Source organism: Caloenas nicobarica, chromosome 8, assembly GCF_036013445.1.
Source record: "Caloenas nicobarica isolate bCalNic1 chromosome 8, bCalNic1.hap1, whole genome shotgun sequence".
Classification (NCBI taxonomy): Eukaryota; Metazoa; Chordata; class Aves; order Columbiformes; family Columbidae; genus Caloenas; species Caloenas nicobarica.
Window position 1 is genome coordinate 14,629,442 of NC_088252.1, and position 16,099 is coordinate 14,645,540.

At 41.2% G+C, this 16,099-nt stretch overlaps 1 protein-coding gene across 4 annotated transcripts in view; it reads right to left on the minus strand.

The window, feature by feature from the left end:
* PLOD2 (procollagen-lysine,2-oxoglutarate 5-dioxygenase 2) overlaps nucleotides 1–16,099 on the minus strand; it is a 65,234-nt gene that overhangs the window by 36,217 nt on the left and 12,918 nt on the right. For 3 of the 4 annotated variants that reach the window (XM_065640181.1, XM_065640183.1, XM_065640180.1), the window contains exon 2: nucleotides 225–316. In XM_065640181.1, the coding sequence (XP_065496253.1) occupies nucleotides 225–260 (36 nt within the window). In that variant the 5' untranslated portion in view covers nucleotides 261–316. Of the gene's footprint in view, nucleotides 1–224; nucleotides 317–13,398; nucleotides 13,471–16,099 lie in introns of those variants that run through there. The other variant, XM_065640182.1, reaches the window with a different exon arrangement.

Below are 16,099 nucleotides of genomic sequence, written 5' to 3' on the forward strand. Positions count from 1 at the left end.
AAGCAGTTCCTAAGGCAGTGGGAGAAGCCTCCTTCCGTGGTTGTTCAGAGGAGGTCGAGCAGGTAAGCAGCGGGGCCATGCAAGTGCCCTGCCTCATCCCAAGCTCTGTAATCCTTTTACTTTGTCCCAGCATGCAAGGAAGCTAATGCAATTTCAGTCACTACCACACTGTTTCCATATAAAGGCTGTATAGTATGAGTATTTGGTAGGAAAACATACGATACCTTTACTGTGTAGTTGAAGTGCTTTGCAGTTTGCATGAAACGGTGAAAGCCATCGATTTCTTTAGTTGCTACAGTAAAAACTAGTAGTTTATCTGAGGGAGAAAGAAGGAAAATGTATTAATATGTTTTCAAACCACAGTTTATAACAAAAAAATGCACTGAACGGCACTGGATCAGGAGGGCTTTATGACGTCCCTGCATCTCATTCGAAGAGAGGAGGTAAATACACTGTCATATTACAGGTGTGAGACATTACCAAACAAGAACTGCTATGGACAAGGGTGCTGTATTTAAAATTATCCTCAGGAAGAGGAAGCAAACAAATCTATCTAGCCAGTAAACAACTAGCTCAAGACATAAAAACAAAGCTAGTATGACTACTAGACAGGAAGGAATCTTTAAAACAAAAATAACTTACTAATTTTCAGTCTGAGCTAATCCTGGACCTCTTATCACAGGACTGAATGGTACCAGAGAACTTCACCCAACATCAGTAACTCCCCTCAAAGTGGTTCATATTCTTCATGCAAATAGGGCAAAAAACCCAACCATGGAAACCAGTCAACCAGGACCCCAACAAGGAGCATTTAGTGCTTTTAAGTCCTTGGGCAGAGAAAAAAGATCAAGGGTTTTGTTTGATTTTTTGTTGTTTTTACTCAGAGACTCTGTAAATTATAGCAGTGCTAATTTTGCCCTATTACTACATTGCAGGTAAATGACCGTGCAACCAATTTCCTTTTCATATCCCAGGGATTCTGACACAGTTCAAATGAGGCCATGAATTCCCACTAAACAGCTTCCTGATTAAACTACTGAACAGCATTCGGCACCCCTATGCAATATGCTGCATAATCAAGGTACATAATTCAAAGCTATGAGAAAGACACCCCCCCTATCCAACATCTAGTGTTTAATCAGACCAGCCTGCACCCCAGAGCACATTGCAGTTCCCCAGCTTGGTCCAAGTTCAAGCAACAGCTGCCCTCTAAACTGAGCCCGTGAGATCAATCCTTACAAGAAAGTAAAATTAAACACCTCTAATGACCATTCCAGACACAGTGCCTGTTGTTGCATCACTTTCTCAAAAAACATCCTCTAGGTTTATCTTCACCAGCACAGTAACGTGCTGGAAGCGGCTGCTGTGAAAAACATCCTTATTAACCCTTCAGCCTTGTCCATCACCACAGACTTGGTAGTCATCAGACACCTGAAATGTCATCCTGAGCATATTCAAATCAATAACTGCTTGCCGTTTTGTTTTATTTGACACCAGCAAAATTAACACACAAGATGACGATCTGCTTCCCACTTTGCAGAAGAAATGCACCTTGCAAATTACTCATGCAATGCCCTGCAGCCAAGTACCAGAGTACTTCAAGTACACCTCTGTTCAGTCAAGCAAAAATACCTGTAGGAGCACAGACTGTTTGCAGAGTAACATAAAAAACACTTGTTCTAATGAAATTCAAGTCTGTCTAAAATAGCCACAGCAGACAAACTGTGGAGACCAGTCTCAGGAGTCACTGATATTTTTTCCAATGAAATAAGGCTTAGATTCAGCCCTAGTCAACGGGTCACTTCCAAGAACATTCCTACCAGGTCAGACAGTGGTCTGGCCAGTCTATCCTCAACAGCGGCTATAACAGTGCGCATAAGCAAGAGCAAGGATAACACAAGGTTATATGATGTTTTCTCTGCTTTTTCTACCAGTCTCAGTTTATGGGTTTTCCTGACCTGGATGGGGTTTCTGCACGTTCTGAAACAGCCAGTCCATTTTGTGACCTTGTTCTTACCCAGCAGTCCTCGAACTGATGTAACCTTCAAGCAGCGACAGCACCATGTCCCCAGCACCTACTCCACAAAAAACAACCTTCTGTGCCTCGAGCAAGGCTCCAGCAGGTTTTATCTGACACTGCCCAAGTTCTTCAGCTACAGACAACATTTCTACTTGCCCTCTCCACCATGTACAATTTTGCAGATTTCTCCACCCTTGGTGGGTTTTTTTGGCTCCTTTCGCTCAACAGAACCAAAGCAGCGAAGATTTTAGCTACTGGCTCTGCTGAACCAGACTGAGACTCCTGAGATACAACACACAGCAAAGAAAAAACTGGAAAAACTTGAAATGCTTCAATCAACTAAACTTGAACAACCAAAACTTCGGGGAAAACAGTTTTAGGAGATAAATTGCTCTGTCTTTTTCTCACTTAAGTGCTAGCAGTCTTTTGCAAGCAAGAATCGGAAGAAAATCCCATGAGCACATCTCAGAAGCACAGGAGGACCTCCACAGAGGATTCCAGTGCAATGTGTTCACAGATGCACTGACTCACAGACATAAACACAGCAATAATAGTTCAATACCTTCAAAATTATCATAGGTCATGCAATCTAAAGTAATTCTACAGGAGTCACCACAGAATAAATGAAGAACATTATATCTTAGACTATGACTAAAACAGAACTGAAGACAGAGGATAGAATTTTTCTCTATGGAACAGATTAGGTTATGGTCATTTTTTTGTTTAAGCACTGCATTTTCGAATTAGAGAGAAGTGGAAAACCTGATTGTACCAGGCTGCATTGCCAAGCCAAGTGAATCCATCGTTGAAAGTTTCCTAGGTGACTAGTCAAGCACTGACTATAACAGCGGAATTTGGTTTGGAGTAGACATATTTCACACCTACCCCTTCCTGAGGAATGCTAACAGCAACTATTTCATAAATCTGTACTTGACAAAACTATGTAAATGACAAACTGTGAACTGCATCAGATTCCTCCCATCGTCACTAAGTCTAAGTATTAAATCAACATACATGTACAGTCTGGCAAGCAAAAAATAGTCAACCATTCTTTATGGGATATCGTTACTCTCTTTTAATACAACTCACAGTAACTCCACCTTCACATTGTTCGCGTATTTCAAGATTCTCTATGGAGCCTGGTATGTTACTTGAGTTTTGTGAAACAGGACGAAAGATAATGACATGCCAAATCATAAGGGATTTCAACCTGAGCTATATAAAATGGAGAAAGCTGAGCAGACAAATAATGCTGTTTATATTGACATGAAACTGCAAAAGAACCTGTATTAAATTCACAGCCAATGAAGCAATCTGATTTGGCTGCCTGAGTCAGGTTTGCAAGCAGTCAAAGAACAAACAGGAACATATTTTTGTAAAGGTATTATTCGCATTGGAAATGTTTTCTTCTTAGCATACTTGCCAATGGTAATTTTTTTTTAATTACAGATGAAGAGGTTTAAAGGGCTTTATTTCCATGTCTCTGCTATACCACAGAATTTAAGGTGCATATGGAACCTAAATAATTTTTAAGTGCAGCAGAAGTACAATTATAGCATATAGAGTCCATTTAGAATTTAAGTTTTCTTCTAGACTATTTATTCTTTGTTGGGTTTTTTGGGGGGAGGGCAGGGTGGTTTTTTTCTTTTTTATGGGTTTGGTTTTTTGTGGATTTTTTTAAAGTAATCTGTGTCTCACCAAAGAGCAGAGAAACATCCTTTTTTCTTCTATAGTGTGTATGAAGAGACAATGCAAATGCATTAAATGATAGTTACCTTGGCACACTACAGAGGGTATTATTAACCAAATGAGGAAAGGAGCACCGTTCTTTTCTAGCTAGCAAGACACTGCAAAAATATTAATGTAAATCCTGTAGGCTCCTGTGACTTCATTTAGATGTAAATGGCAACTTGCACCAGTTTTACTGGCAGAATTCCACTAAGCGTAACATGAGAGGTATTTGTTTCTTCCTGTGGAAGTGAATGACGAGAATGCTTCTGACCACCAAATACTTCTCCTGATTTCTTTTTAACCCTTTAACTTCATTCACTTTGAAAAAATATATTCCTTTTTTGCTATATTTAGGTACAACAACCCCTTAGAACACCTGTCCCATTTGGGCCTAGTAACACAAATTCAAAATGACTTTCATGAACTCACAAGAGTGTAACTGCGAGTACTACCCAGACCCCAGGGGAGTAAGCTTACCCAAGTGCAGTTTCCATTTCAGGATGTGCTCAGCTACATCTATTTTAGCTGCAGCCACCCACGGTGTCCCTGCTGCGTGGAGCAGGTGTGCCGCACGGAGAGCCCTGCGATGCAGAGGGGCAGCACAGCACCAGAGCCCTGACCGCCAGCTGTCACACGCAAATGTCACACCCAGAAGCTGAGCGACTGGCCCGGTGTCCCCAGCAGCGCGGCTGTGCCGGCTCCAGCTGTGCCATGGAGACCCAAGCGCAGCAGCGGAAAGCTGTCTGCAATTACTCAGACCCCAAGTCACCACTGTGGCCCGGCACTCCCCAGAGAGCGAGCCACAAAATTCTCAGTCTTCACAAAAACCCCACAATGAATTCTAGCTGCAGCTGGACACTGTTCCTGCTCCACCATCCGCTTTGGGACAAAGCCCTGCCCTGCCCTCCACCCAGGTGCCTACCCTAAGGAGCTCTGCCGTGTGGCATTACATATAGACTCGAGCTATCCGCAAACCCTCGACAAACAGTAACAGTACCCTCAAAATGCAAACATACATGAAACCAAGAAGGCAGCAGGCGGTCCGAGCGCTGCCCGGCCGCAGGGCGCTGGGACGCCGCGGTGGGTACGGGCTGCCCAGGGGGCCTGGGCTCCCCCGGCACGCAGCCTGCCAGAGCCATCTTGGCAGTCGCTGCAGGGGATTACCCGGCTTGGCTTTTATTTCCACAAGTAAAGTCAGACTGTGTCAAAAGGAAATGCAAACCCTATACTGAAGTTCAACGGGAAGGCATGAATAAAAATCTCCGAAGGGCATCATGCCAGGTAAGAGGGTGCTGAAGTTATTGGAGTGCAATTATGCCAAATAGCTTTACGATAGTTACATTCGCAAACCAGCTGTTCTGTTTTGAAAACAAGCCTGAGAGAACATGAGTTTGGCCAAGAAAAGTATATCCAGTGACAAACAGAATTCATTTTTACATGCAAATTAGGAAACCCTTTAGCACTCAAGTTGTGAAAGACAACACTGCATATCGGGCACATGAAGCATATTAGGAAATCCAATGAAGATTTTATTAAAACATCTCAGTCTTTCACCCAATCTTTTGTGTTGCTATCATCAGAGATCTGACTGCACCATAAATATTTATTTCCACAAATAAGAACTACAAACGAGAGTCTTTTTCTTCAGTGAATTGCCTGGTGAGGGCTCAACCAGGAACCGCCATGGCAGGTCCATTCTAAGTCGCAGTGACCTCCCTTCTTGCACCTTGGCAAGGTCGTACGCAAAGAACCGCAGTCATTCCTCACACACCCACGTGGTTCTTATTTATCTTGAATGAACACTGACAGAGATTACTACATAATTGCTACCAGGGGTTGCAGGTACTAGTACAGTAGTTTCAGAGCAGCCAAAAATGAGGATATTGCTCACAGCCACACGGGAACTGCCATTTCATCCTTGGATTCAAGTACCATGGGCTTCTCTGGAGCAGGACTGCGCTGCTAAGGTCAAACGACAACTGTGCACGCTACCACATAATGCCATTAGATCTCAGGAGATGAGATCCACAGACTGGATTAACTTGCCTTTACACTACACAGGACCATGCTTCTCCATCATTGGAGAGACGCATTAAAGCACCATACTACTGAACAACTGAAAAAGTGTTTTCGGCCTGGATTTCTCCCATCACACTTGAAGAGCACAGTAATGAGGAATGTTCAGAAGCAAGCTGAACTGAGAAGTAGCTGTCAGAGTGACAGAAAACAGCCCTGACTGACTGAAGACATCTGATTGCCTTTCTGCTATTATTTATTGTTTCCACAAACTGTTTGTTTGTTTGCTAGTTTTAAAAAAGAAAAAAAAAAAGAAAGAAAATAAAAAGGGGGAAAGGCCTGTTTATTTCCAAGGCAGGCAACCTATCTCATGTATAATCATCTCAAATTTGTGAGTCCTGACATGGCCATGTACTTTCCCTTCTAACTCCTGTACTCAGCCAGTAATGAGAAGGTAACCTAGAGGAATTGTCCTCAACAAGTTCTGTTTTCCTGCCATACCTCACCTAAAGCACATACTCCACCAACAAAATCCATGTTCTGAGACTTTTATGGTAGACTGAGTTATAAACAAAATGTAAATATTTTCCTTGACCTTCCCATTTGCTCTGCTCCCCTAAAAGGGAATACTTCTGTGCCTGGAGGAGAAATCGCAGTCCTTTGCTCTGCCCTCCATGTAGCTCCTTGCACACCAGAAGCTCCTGCTGTGTGCTTTCCAGCATGTTAGAATACCAGCGTCACAGATGAGTTAGCAAATAAAAGGTTAATAGTGCAGGTTGAGCTGTGTGGGGCTCAGCTTAACAGTATGTGAAGGCAGGATCCATAACTGGGATTCAAGATCTAGAGTTTCTCATAACTTCATGATAAAACTGGTAAATTTCGGAAGAACAAAACTTGAAACACTATTCAGAAAAACAGTGTTACTATACAACTGACATCCTGTAATTTCTCTAACAGATGAGTTATACTTCTGGAAGATATCCTGGAAAATGTAAAATACTCTACAATATCTTCTGAACAAGATGATACAAGACCCAAAAAACCAGCTGATATAAAGCCTGTTGGAAAATGTCTTATTTATAGGCTCAATTGCTGTTTCCTCCATGAAACTGAATAACATAACAGTCTGAGTTCCCAATTAATTGCAGAACTGTGAAAGAACTTTTAAAGACAATGCAGAACAAGATTTAAGCTTGCAATAGTTAAGAAAGCATTTTAAAATCTGAAATGGATCATTGGGCTACACAGTATACTGTACAGAGTCAGTCAATACCATCATGATAACCAGTTCCCTTCCCAAGCAGTTTTGATGACTTTACTAAAACCAATTCTTCCATATGCTTCCAAGCCACATTGAAGCTCTGCAGATAGCTATGAGGGTCACCAATAATGACAAAAGCAACTTCCCTTCCCTACTTATATGGACTTGGTATGTTCAAAACTCAAGGAACTGTTAAGCCGACTAAAAAAAAAGAAATATCAAAGAGCACTATCAAAATCCAGATTTCAGCACAACACAATATTCCGCTTATCGCTCAAGAAGGCAATATCAGATTCCTCAAAAGGAAAATTGATTTTTTTTCCCCATAAACAGGAATTATAGGCTAAACTTAAGATTCTACATAAAATAAAACTTTCGAAAATCCGCATACTCTGAAAAGATGTCAAGCAGCTGGAGACAGGAGAAACCCCTCATATGCAATGTAACCATGATTATAAGTTATACCTGCATCCATACACTTGGTTAATGTAATCCAGCAGCAAACAAAGAGATCTTAAGTACGCAACATGAAAAACACAAACTTTAAATATATATATCTGTCCAGTGTCTGTTTATATGACGCACATATGGTCAAAGAAAGTAATAAGCCAACAGAGAATCTCCAGTCAAATAAAAATTTTGGCATAAAGAAGAAAAAGAGAGAGCCATCCAACAGCTGGTTTTTTTCCCTCAGAATTTTTTAGAAACATGACAATGTGCTGAAATAACAAACATGGTCATGTCCTGTTCCCAGGAAAGAAACTTGCGTTAGACTGCAGGAGGGGGAAAGATGACTGGTGCATAAACAATACTACTTCATATTTGGAAGTTCTGGGGTTTTTTTTAACCTGATCTTGATACTATAAACGTCTGTTCTGCACAGCACACTTCGCTGCATGCTTCCACTCATGCCACGGCTTACTGCTTCCCGGAGAGGCAGACTGGCTTCAGAGTCCCAATAACCTTATCCATGATCACCTTGTAAGATGGGATCCTCTGCAATTTAATAGCATGGATGAATTGCTGTTAAAAAATATCCTTGGTGGGGAGACAAAATAGGCTTGAAAAACTCATGAAAGATTGGAAAGTGATAAGATTTAAAATAAAAGATGAAATTTGAATTAACAGCTACCAAGTTACGAACAGACATGAGTTGCCAACCATGTACCACACACTGATTTCCTATACCAATACACATTCTCGTGTGAGAGGGATTTCTAAGAACCAATGCTTCAAATAAATCTTAAAGGGCAGATTTTGAAGAAGGAGACATTCCTGTACAGACCTCTTTCGAAAGTTTGGTCTGTTTGCCTCTGTATCACAAACTTCCTGTTAATCACTGCACTTCAATACATACATGTCTGCCTGCAAAATACAAAGAGCAGCACAAACATTATTTATGTAATTTCCAAAAAAGTACAATGGCTAGCTATTAGCAGACTTGTACCTTCTCCACTTTAAACCAGACCTATTAAAGTAAATAGAAGTCTGTCTTTTGATGTTATAAGCAGAGTTATCGCAAAACTCATGTAGGCACACAGGTGTCACCTCTGCTACCACCTGATCCTCAAAATGGTGCAACGTGCAATTAAAAAAAAAAAAAAAAAAATCACTGCTGCCTTTAAACTGTTGCAAACAGTTTATGACCACAACTGACATTTATAGGTATCAGGGATCAATCAATGCATGGATTGTGCATGGATAATCCTTCCTGTGCTCCTCCAAGTTATTTGTAGACGTTGCTGAAGTTACACAGCAATAGCTATTGGTATCAAAACTCCCAACGCTATCCCAAGCCAGGGAACAGAACTAGTAAAGGCAGAGGTTTTCAGAAGCTGTCCAGGGAAAGAAATATCAAATTATTATTTCCCAGTTTCAGTTACTTTTGAATAGTTGGTACTGTTGCAACTTCCTCAGCCACAGTAAATCTTGCCTGTTACAGCACTCCCCCTCTTATGTGTTTTAAAGGAACAAAGAAGCTGAGTTAGCAGAAATCTGTGCTTACATTAAGCAAGAGCTGCTCTGAATTTTCTCATTTATAATTTATGCTAGGTTAGCAATTCCTAACACACAGCCCCTGGACAGGACACTAAAATTTTCTTTTCCTTTCCTGCTAACTGAATGCAAACTGAAGTTTTCTAAGACTTAGAAAGAGACCTGTCATTCAAGAGTTGTTAAACATCATCTGCAATCTAATTCTACTTATGAAGAGGTGAACAGTGCTGTAGCAACTATGCATTTCAGCATCCCAAGTTTGTTATGAAAACACTGAAGATTTCTCATGCAAAAAAACCTCTTTCCTACTTTCATTCATAGCCCACAGGGATGTGAACCAGCATTTCCCTCTTCCATGCGTATTGACTCAAACAGCACGTCTGCTGAGCTGCTGCTCACTGCCTGTCTTATATCTCATCATTTCTGATGTCACATAGATACAGCATCTAAAATGTTTACATGGAAAAGATCAACTGTTGAATAGAGCCAATTCTAAAGAAAATAAATAAAAACCCACCACCCACAGACTACATCTCTGTAACTATTTTTCTGTATATGCATATGTACACACACTTTCAGACAAGGATTACCAGTTACTCCCGATATTAATAAACGACTGATTGCAGAAAACATCTGAAAGCTGATTCTGTCTCAGCTCATAATTTACTTTCTTTTAATTTAGTAGTATTGAATATATGGTCAACAAGAGCTCATTAAGACCTGTATGTGCACCCATCAATCACCCGCGTCAGTCCCGGGTGCCGCGCTGGCCAGTGCTCAGGCCCGCACTCATTCTAACACAAGATGTACCTCGTTTTCATAGCTGAACAAAACCAGATACAAGCAGCAGTAGTCAAGAGTTTTTCCATCAGCTTCAGTGGACTTGGATGGGACTCTGCTTACTGAATCACTTATTCTGTAGTAAAGCAAAGATAAGACACGTTCCTTAGTTCCCCGATAAGAAAAAAATTAAAATCAACTGTTTGTAAATGACATCATCGCCGTGCATGCAGCAACTCTTCCAACAAGAGCTGCCTAACTTCCTGACAAGTGGGGAACAGATCAGGTTACAGCTGTTTATTAGTGCCCAGATAGCAATCAAACCACAAAAATCTGCTGGAGAGTGGGAGTGGATGGAGTCATGGCACAGGCTGGGTCTCGCCTGAATGCACCGATTGGATGTCCCTGCCATAAACTGTCATCGAGCCATGCAGCTGAGAGTGGGACACAATTAACATCAGCTGTTCAAGTGAGAAAGTTTACTCAGCTTCTGCCTTTTCGTAGCTTTGCCTTCCCTGTCTCCCTCATAAATATGTATGTAGAGAAGAGCATGCTTCTTCTCAAGCTGTTGTTTAGCAAATCCAGCTGTTTAAACAGAAGCAGTCACACACGGCACCAGGCATTGTTAAAGTCCGTTTTCCGACAGCTAATCAATCAATCCATCAATGAAACTCAGCAATAACCATTTCTCCTTAGACTAGTCTTTGCTTAAAAAAAGAGAAATTGGAGCTGGAACTGGAGCCATCCTGAAGATGCGAACCTGTCCTTCATGCCTGCACCCTGGTTCATGTTGACAGCGGATGCTACCACCCCGATTAGTCAGTTATTTTGAAAAAGCTGCCCTACAGCTTCACATCTGGCCCTATGTCCAGATACTGGACATGGAAAATTCCCCAAACAGATGCCAAGGCCATGCAACCCTGGAAAGAGAAAAAAAAATCCATACTTTTCAGAGATCCCTTTTCTGTGCGAACAAGCAACATAACGTCCACACTGGCGAGATACAGGTAGTGCCCTGCCTTGAACAACTCAGTCCTTTAAATCATGAAATAGCACCAGAAACTCATGTCCTACTTCTGACACAAAACATCATGAGATGTGATGTGTGATGTATATTTAAAGATGCTTTTAACACCAAACACTTGACACAGCAACCCCAGTTATTCAGTTTACAGACCCATTTCTGATCTGATGTGTGTATAATTGCTTTACAATGACATAAAATAGAATTAGTAAACTGCTTTCAAAGACAGCCTAAGGAAACACTTTGCTGTATTGCAGTTTCATGTGCACTACAAAACTAAAGGTAAACAATCCATTTTTACTGTTTTGGGAAAGAAAAAAAAAGTAAAAAAAAAAAATTACAAAAGCAATTTTATCATACACTGATTATTTTCTGCACAGCTGATTTCAGTGAGAGCCCCGAATGGGCTCATTCAGTACATTAACACTTAGACCCATAGGTACAAAATTAACTCTCAGGGAAATGGCATTTAAATGCCAAACATATTTTTCTTTAACATTTTTCTGTCTTTTTTCCTTCCAGTTTGTTTGCATTAGTTACAAATACTGCATACATCAGCTTTAAAAACATAACTTGCAGTTACATTGCAAGAATGAGTATTACCACCAGAAAGGACTTCCCGCCCCATCTTTTTATTCTCATGTCTATTTTATTAGAAAATCCACAGATCAACACATTTGCAACTTGTCCAAGTAGGAACCCTGGAATACTTTCAAAGGGCAGACCATAAGAGCTGGTGATGAACCAACTACCAAAATAAAGGAGGTTTATTCAGAATTGTCCTATAAATTCGAATGCAATGTTTTAAGCTAAGGCAGAGTTCTACTGTTTAGCCTTAAACTATTAAGGAAATTGGTCTGTAGTTGCTTTGTACTCCATTCCAAAAAGTCACGTGTTTTAAAAGAAATTATATAGTAATCCACAGTATCTTTAATTCTGGTTCAATCAGAAACAGAATTAAATTATGAAATATGTATAAACTGTATAATTTGTCAATAATTAAATATGTCAACCGTGTGCTCAGTTGGAATCAATATCATTAAAATATTATATAAGAAAAGGCACACAGGCATGCACACACATTGAGAACATGAAGACGACAGATTACTCTGATCATCAAATAAAAGATATAGTCAGTTTCTTTAGTGGACTTATCATTTGTTTGTTTTTCCTTCTACTACAAATTGTAAAAGGAATTCTAGCTTCTGGAAATAAAAGATATCTGGAATGAAACAGTGACCTTACGTATTTAGTCCTCTTCATGACCAATATAATCCATATTTTGAAAACTGAATTGACCTTGAGGAAATACTCCAGAAGTGGTTCTATTAAACCACCTAAAGCCACTTGTGGTATCACGCTGTGCCTGCAAGCACGTATTCCTTGATGACTAAGTGTCATTTATTCTCTAGAGCTACAGCATTCCCACACATACAGGCACATTCCTAATACTGATCTGTTTGGTCAAGTTGTGTTTTGTGCTGGAGGGAACCATACTCTATGTTTAAATTAAGAGGGAACGAAAACATTCTTCACTTTCAAACTTGTTCCCCTTGCAGCTGGTCCCCCTAAATCTATACAAAATTGACATTATAAATGAAAACAAAAAAGCACTTATTAACCATACTTACTTAATCATGACAAGGGACTTTACTTGAGCAGCGTGTCAGGTAATTTATATTCCAGAATAGCAGCTCCAGATAAATGGAAAGATACTGCTTTGATGACACATTGTAACAATGCTAATTCAACAGACAAACTAAACACTTTCCCATAAAGAGACTGAGTCACTTTCACTTTGGTAAGGTAAGCAGCAGTGAGGGAAAAAGCCAAGAACTCCACGATAAATCACAGCTCTCCAGAATTATGCCACCAACATAAAGAAATCTCTGAGAAATACTCCCTTAGTTTCAATCCTTAACAGGAACACGTTTCACACAAAACCCCCCCTGTCTCAGATAACCATGGTGGTCATTCCACTGTACCTTTACACTGCAATTTACAGCATTGAATGCTGATGATAAAGATCACAACTGTTTTTCTTGTTTTAACTAGAAATGCATTTTACAGTAAAAGTTGCAGTGATCTTTTCCAACTCCACTGCACATTGCAGAGAGAAGCAATGTCACATGCACCACTGTGGTCTGTCTCCACAGCCTAATTATTCCCTCCACCTAAGGAAAGAAAGAAAAGCCTGGCCAAAAAACTCTACAGCATTTTAACTTTACGACAGAGACCGGCACTGTGCAGCCTCTAAACCAGGTGCTATGTAGAACTTGGACTGCCAACTTTGGGTGTCTTCAAGGACGAGTATTTTCAATGGAAAAATACGTGATGGAAGAACTACTTGGTTGCTTTGCACCTCCACTGCCATATTTGCTTACTTTCAGTTAATTTCCAAACACACACACACTCCCACTATACATTGTTTCATTTGTTATTCACCACTTATTTCAAAATCTCTCCTCCAACACAGGTGCCTCAGAGGGAAAAGCCTATCGATTGCTCACTGACACTCACAGAATCCATTTTGGCTACGTCCAAAAAAGTCAACAGAAACGGCAACAGTACCTGCTGTGCTTCCAGATGAGTCCTCACCCAGCTAGACCCAGTCGGCAATTATTGCTTGAAGCATTTGTGACCAGCATTTGACGGACGCTGTGGTGGAGCAAAGCCTGCTGCCCCAGAGCGCTCCCACAGCCAGCCGGGCCGCCCGCACGCCACCCACATTGCTGGGCCCGTGTCTGTGACAAGCCCCCTCCCACCCCTCACATTTTGGGAGCACATACAGACAGCACCGAACCACGGGACCCACCTCAAGACCTGCCCATTTGCCGCCGTTACAACCGGCGGCCCCGATGACTGAGCGCAGCCCCGCTCCAGCCGGCCGAGTCCCCACAGCCGCGCTGGGGAACAGATTCAAAGGTGGCAAAGCCATTTCCCATGCAAACAGCTGATTAATAAAACATTTTAGGTGGGAACACTATTTACATCTGTTGCCAAGAGCTCTGTCTGCTTCTAGCGCAATGACAAATGCCTTTTCCACTCGCTCTGTGCGCGTCCTGGACTGCATTAGATGATAAGCCGTATACATGCAGCAAGTACGGTGCAATGGAAATGTTTTAACACGGAAACTTTTGTATCTTCACCACAGAGCAGTCAGTGTTTCCCAGCTCAACAGTGCTCTTCTCTGTGATTGCTTGAAACATAAACCTGCAGCAAGAGAGCACAGGAGGGATTTCTGCAAACAGAGTTTGCCACACCGCCAGGCTGACTGCTCATGGCTCAAGTAACCACCGCTGTGCAACAGGCAGTTCCCCTTTCTAAGCCTCTCAGAGTAAAGCAGTAAAGTCTTATTAAGAAACAATGATGCTGCTTGACAGTGGTTTTCAGATACCCCTGTTACGGCTCATTTCTGAAGCATGCAGTGCTAATGGACCGCTTTAAAATCTGACTGGCAAATTGTGTCCCTGCCTGCTGCTTTATGCTGAGTTGTACAAAGTATCAAGAAACTAGAAATTAAAGAACAGATTTCTAGAACTGGACACACAGCAAGGTCTGCCTCTCTTCAAGCCATACAGCACTGACTCAGGGAAAACATTTAAGGGTTAAAACTGGAATAAAACAAGTAACACAGCAGGCAGTGTCTGGGGTCACAGAACTACTCAAAGAGTGGTTTCAACTCAGCAGAGCCTTCTACAATTCAGGCTACTCATGTTTAAATTAAAAATAATTAAGATCTTCCTATGTGAACATCTATATAGAAATGTATCAGTGCTTTCTAGCACTGTAATTTGTGTAGCATCATTTTTATTATTTATATAAATGTAACAGTCTGGTTTTGGTTTGCTGAATCATACAGTGCTGTCTAGACTACATACTCTGCTTTTCACACCTTTGAACAGCAGCAGGATTAAAGAAAAATCCTTACTATGCCAGCTATTAGCTTTTATCAGCTTGAGATCCCACAAATCCACAAATTTTTTAAAAAAGTATTATTTGGATATGTTTGAGAAAATATAACTGTGATTGCAATAACTGATTTCCAAAGGAGCTTGACCTGCAATCTCACTGCTCTGACAACAAGCATAGGAGCTCAACTTTTTACTCAAAGCATGTCCCTGAAGGCTGCACCTCCAAGGGACAGTGAAGGCTGAACAGAAACGGTCACACATCCCTGCAGACTGCAAACTACACTGCACATCACAACCTTCAGAGAAATCATCTCGGCAACTAAAAGCAGCAAAGCGTTAAGAAAACTGGAAATGAGAAGCTCATTGAGTAGATTCTGGTATTCATCAACATCTTTTTTTTATTATTATTTTTGCACTAGTTATCAACGGAGCCAGCAGTTTTCCTATTAAAATTAGAACTTGCTGAGAAAACTTGCTCCTCAAAAAAAGGAGCTTCCCTCTGCACACCAGAAGAAAAGTAACCTAGATATTAAAAATAACTTGATTACACTCTTGAGTAAACAAGCCAAGAAATGAAACTATTTTGGATTTCATGTGGTAATAATCTAGTGGGATGAAATACCTTTGATGCCTAAAATAGAAATCAGAAGTAGATTCTAAAACAGCATTAGAGCAAGAAATATGTTTTGGCATATAGTTGGACATATATGTGCTTAGATACCTCTCTCTGGAGGAATTTCCTGTATACATTCTTTTATTTTACATGCTGAAGATAAAATTTCTTTCTATCTTCTGGCTCCTTGAAATTAAAGCGATGACAAAATGCAACAAGCAAAAAGCAAGCAAGGCTCTGCGGGACGGGAAGGGGCAATGAAGTCTTCAGCTGACTTTTGCATGAGGTAGGGAAGTTCATCAGCGCTTGCTACAATTCAGAGAAGCAGCGAATGACGCTAATGCTTCTCCCAGCCTTGGAAAAACGTGTTCATCAACACCTTGTCTCAGGGAAAAGCAAGGAAAAAAAGGGAGGGCGGGAAGGAGAAGAAAAGTCAGGGAGAGTCACTTCTCATTAAGCATTAAGGATACTCCTTTTTTTTTTTTTCTTTTTTTTTTTTTTTTTCCCGGGGGGGATTATGCATCTACGACCCACCTCGGCGGGTTAAAGCACTTTCAGCCAAGCGGCTCGAAAGCAACCTGGGGAGCCCCGGCCGGCGCTGCAGCCGCCTTCCCGCACCGCCGAATCCGCTCCGGCGCCGAGAGCGGCGTTTTGAAGTGCGGGGCGGAGGAGGGGGATGGGGAAAAATGAATAAATCGGGAAAGCGGCTGTTCCCAGCCTCCGCACCCGAGACGGGAGCGTTTTC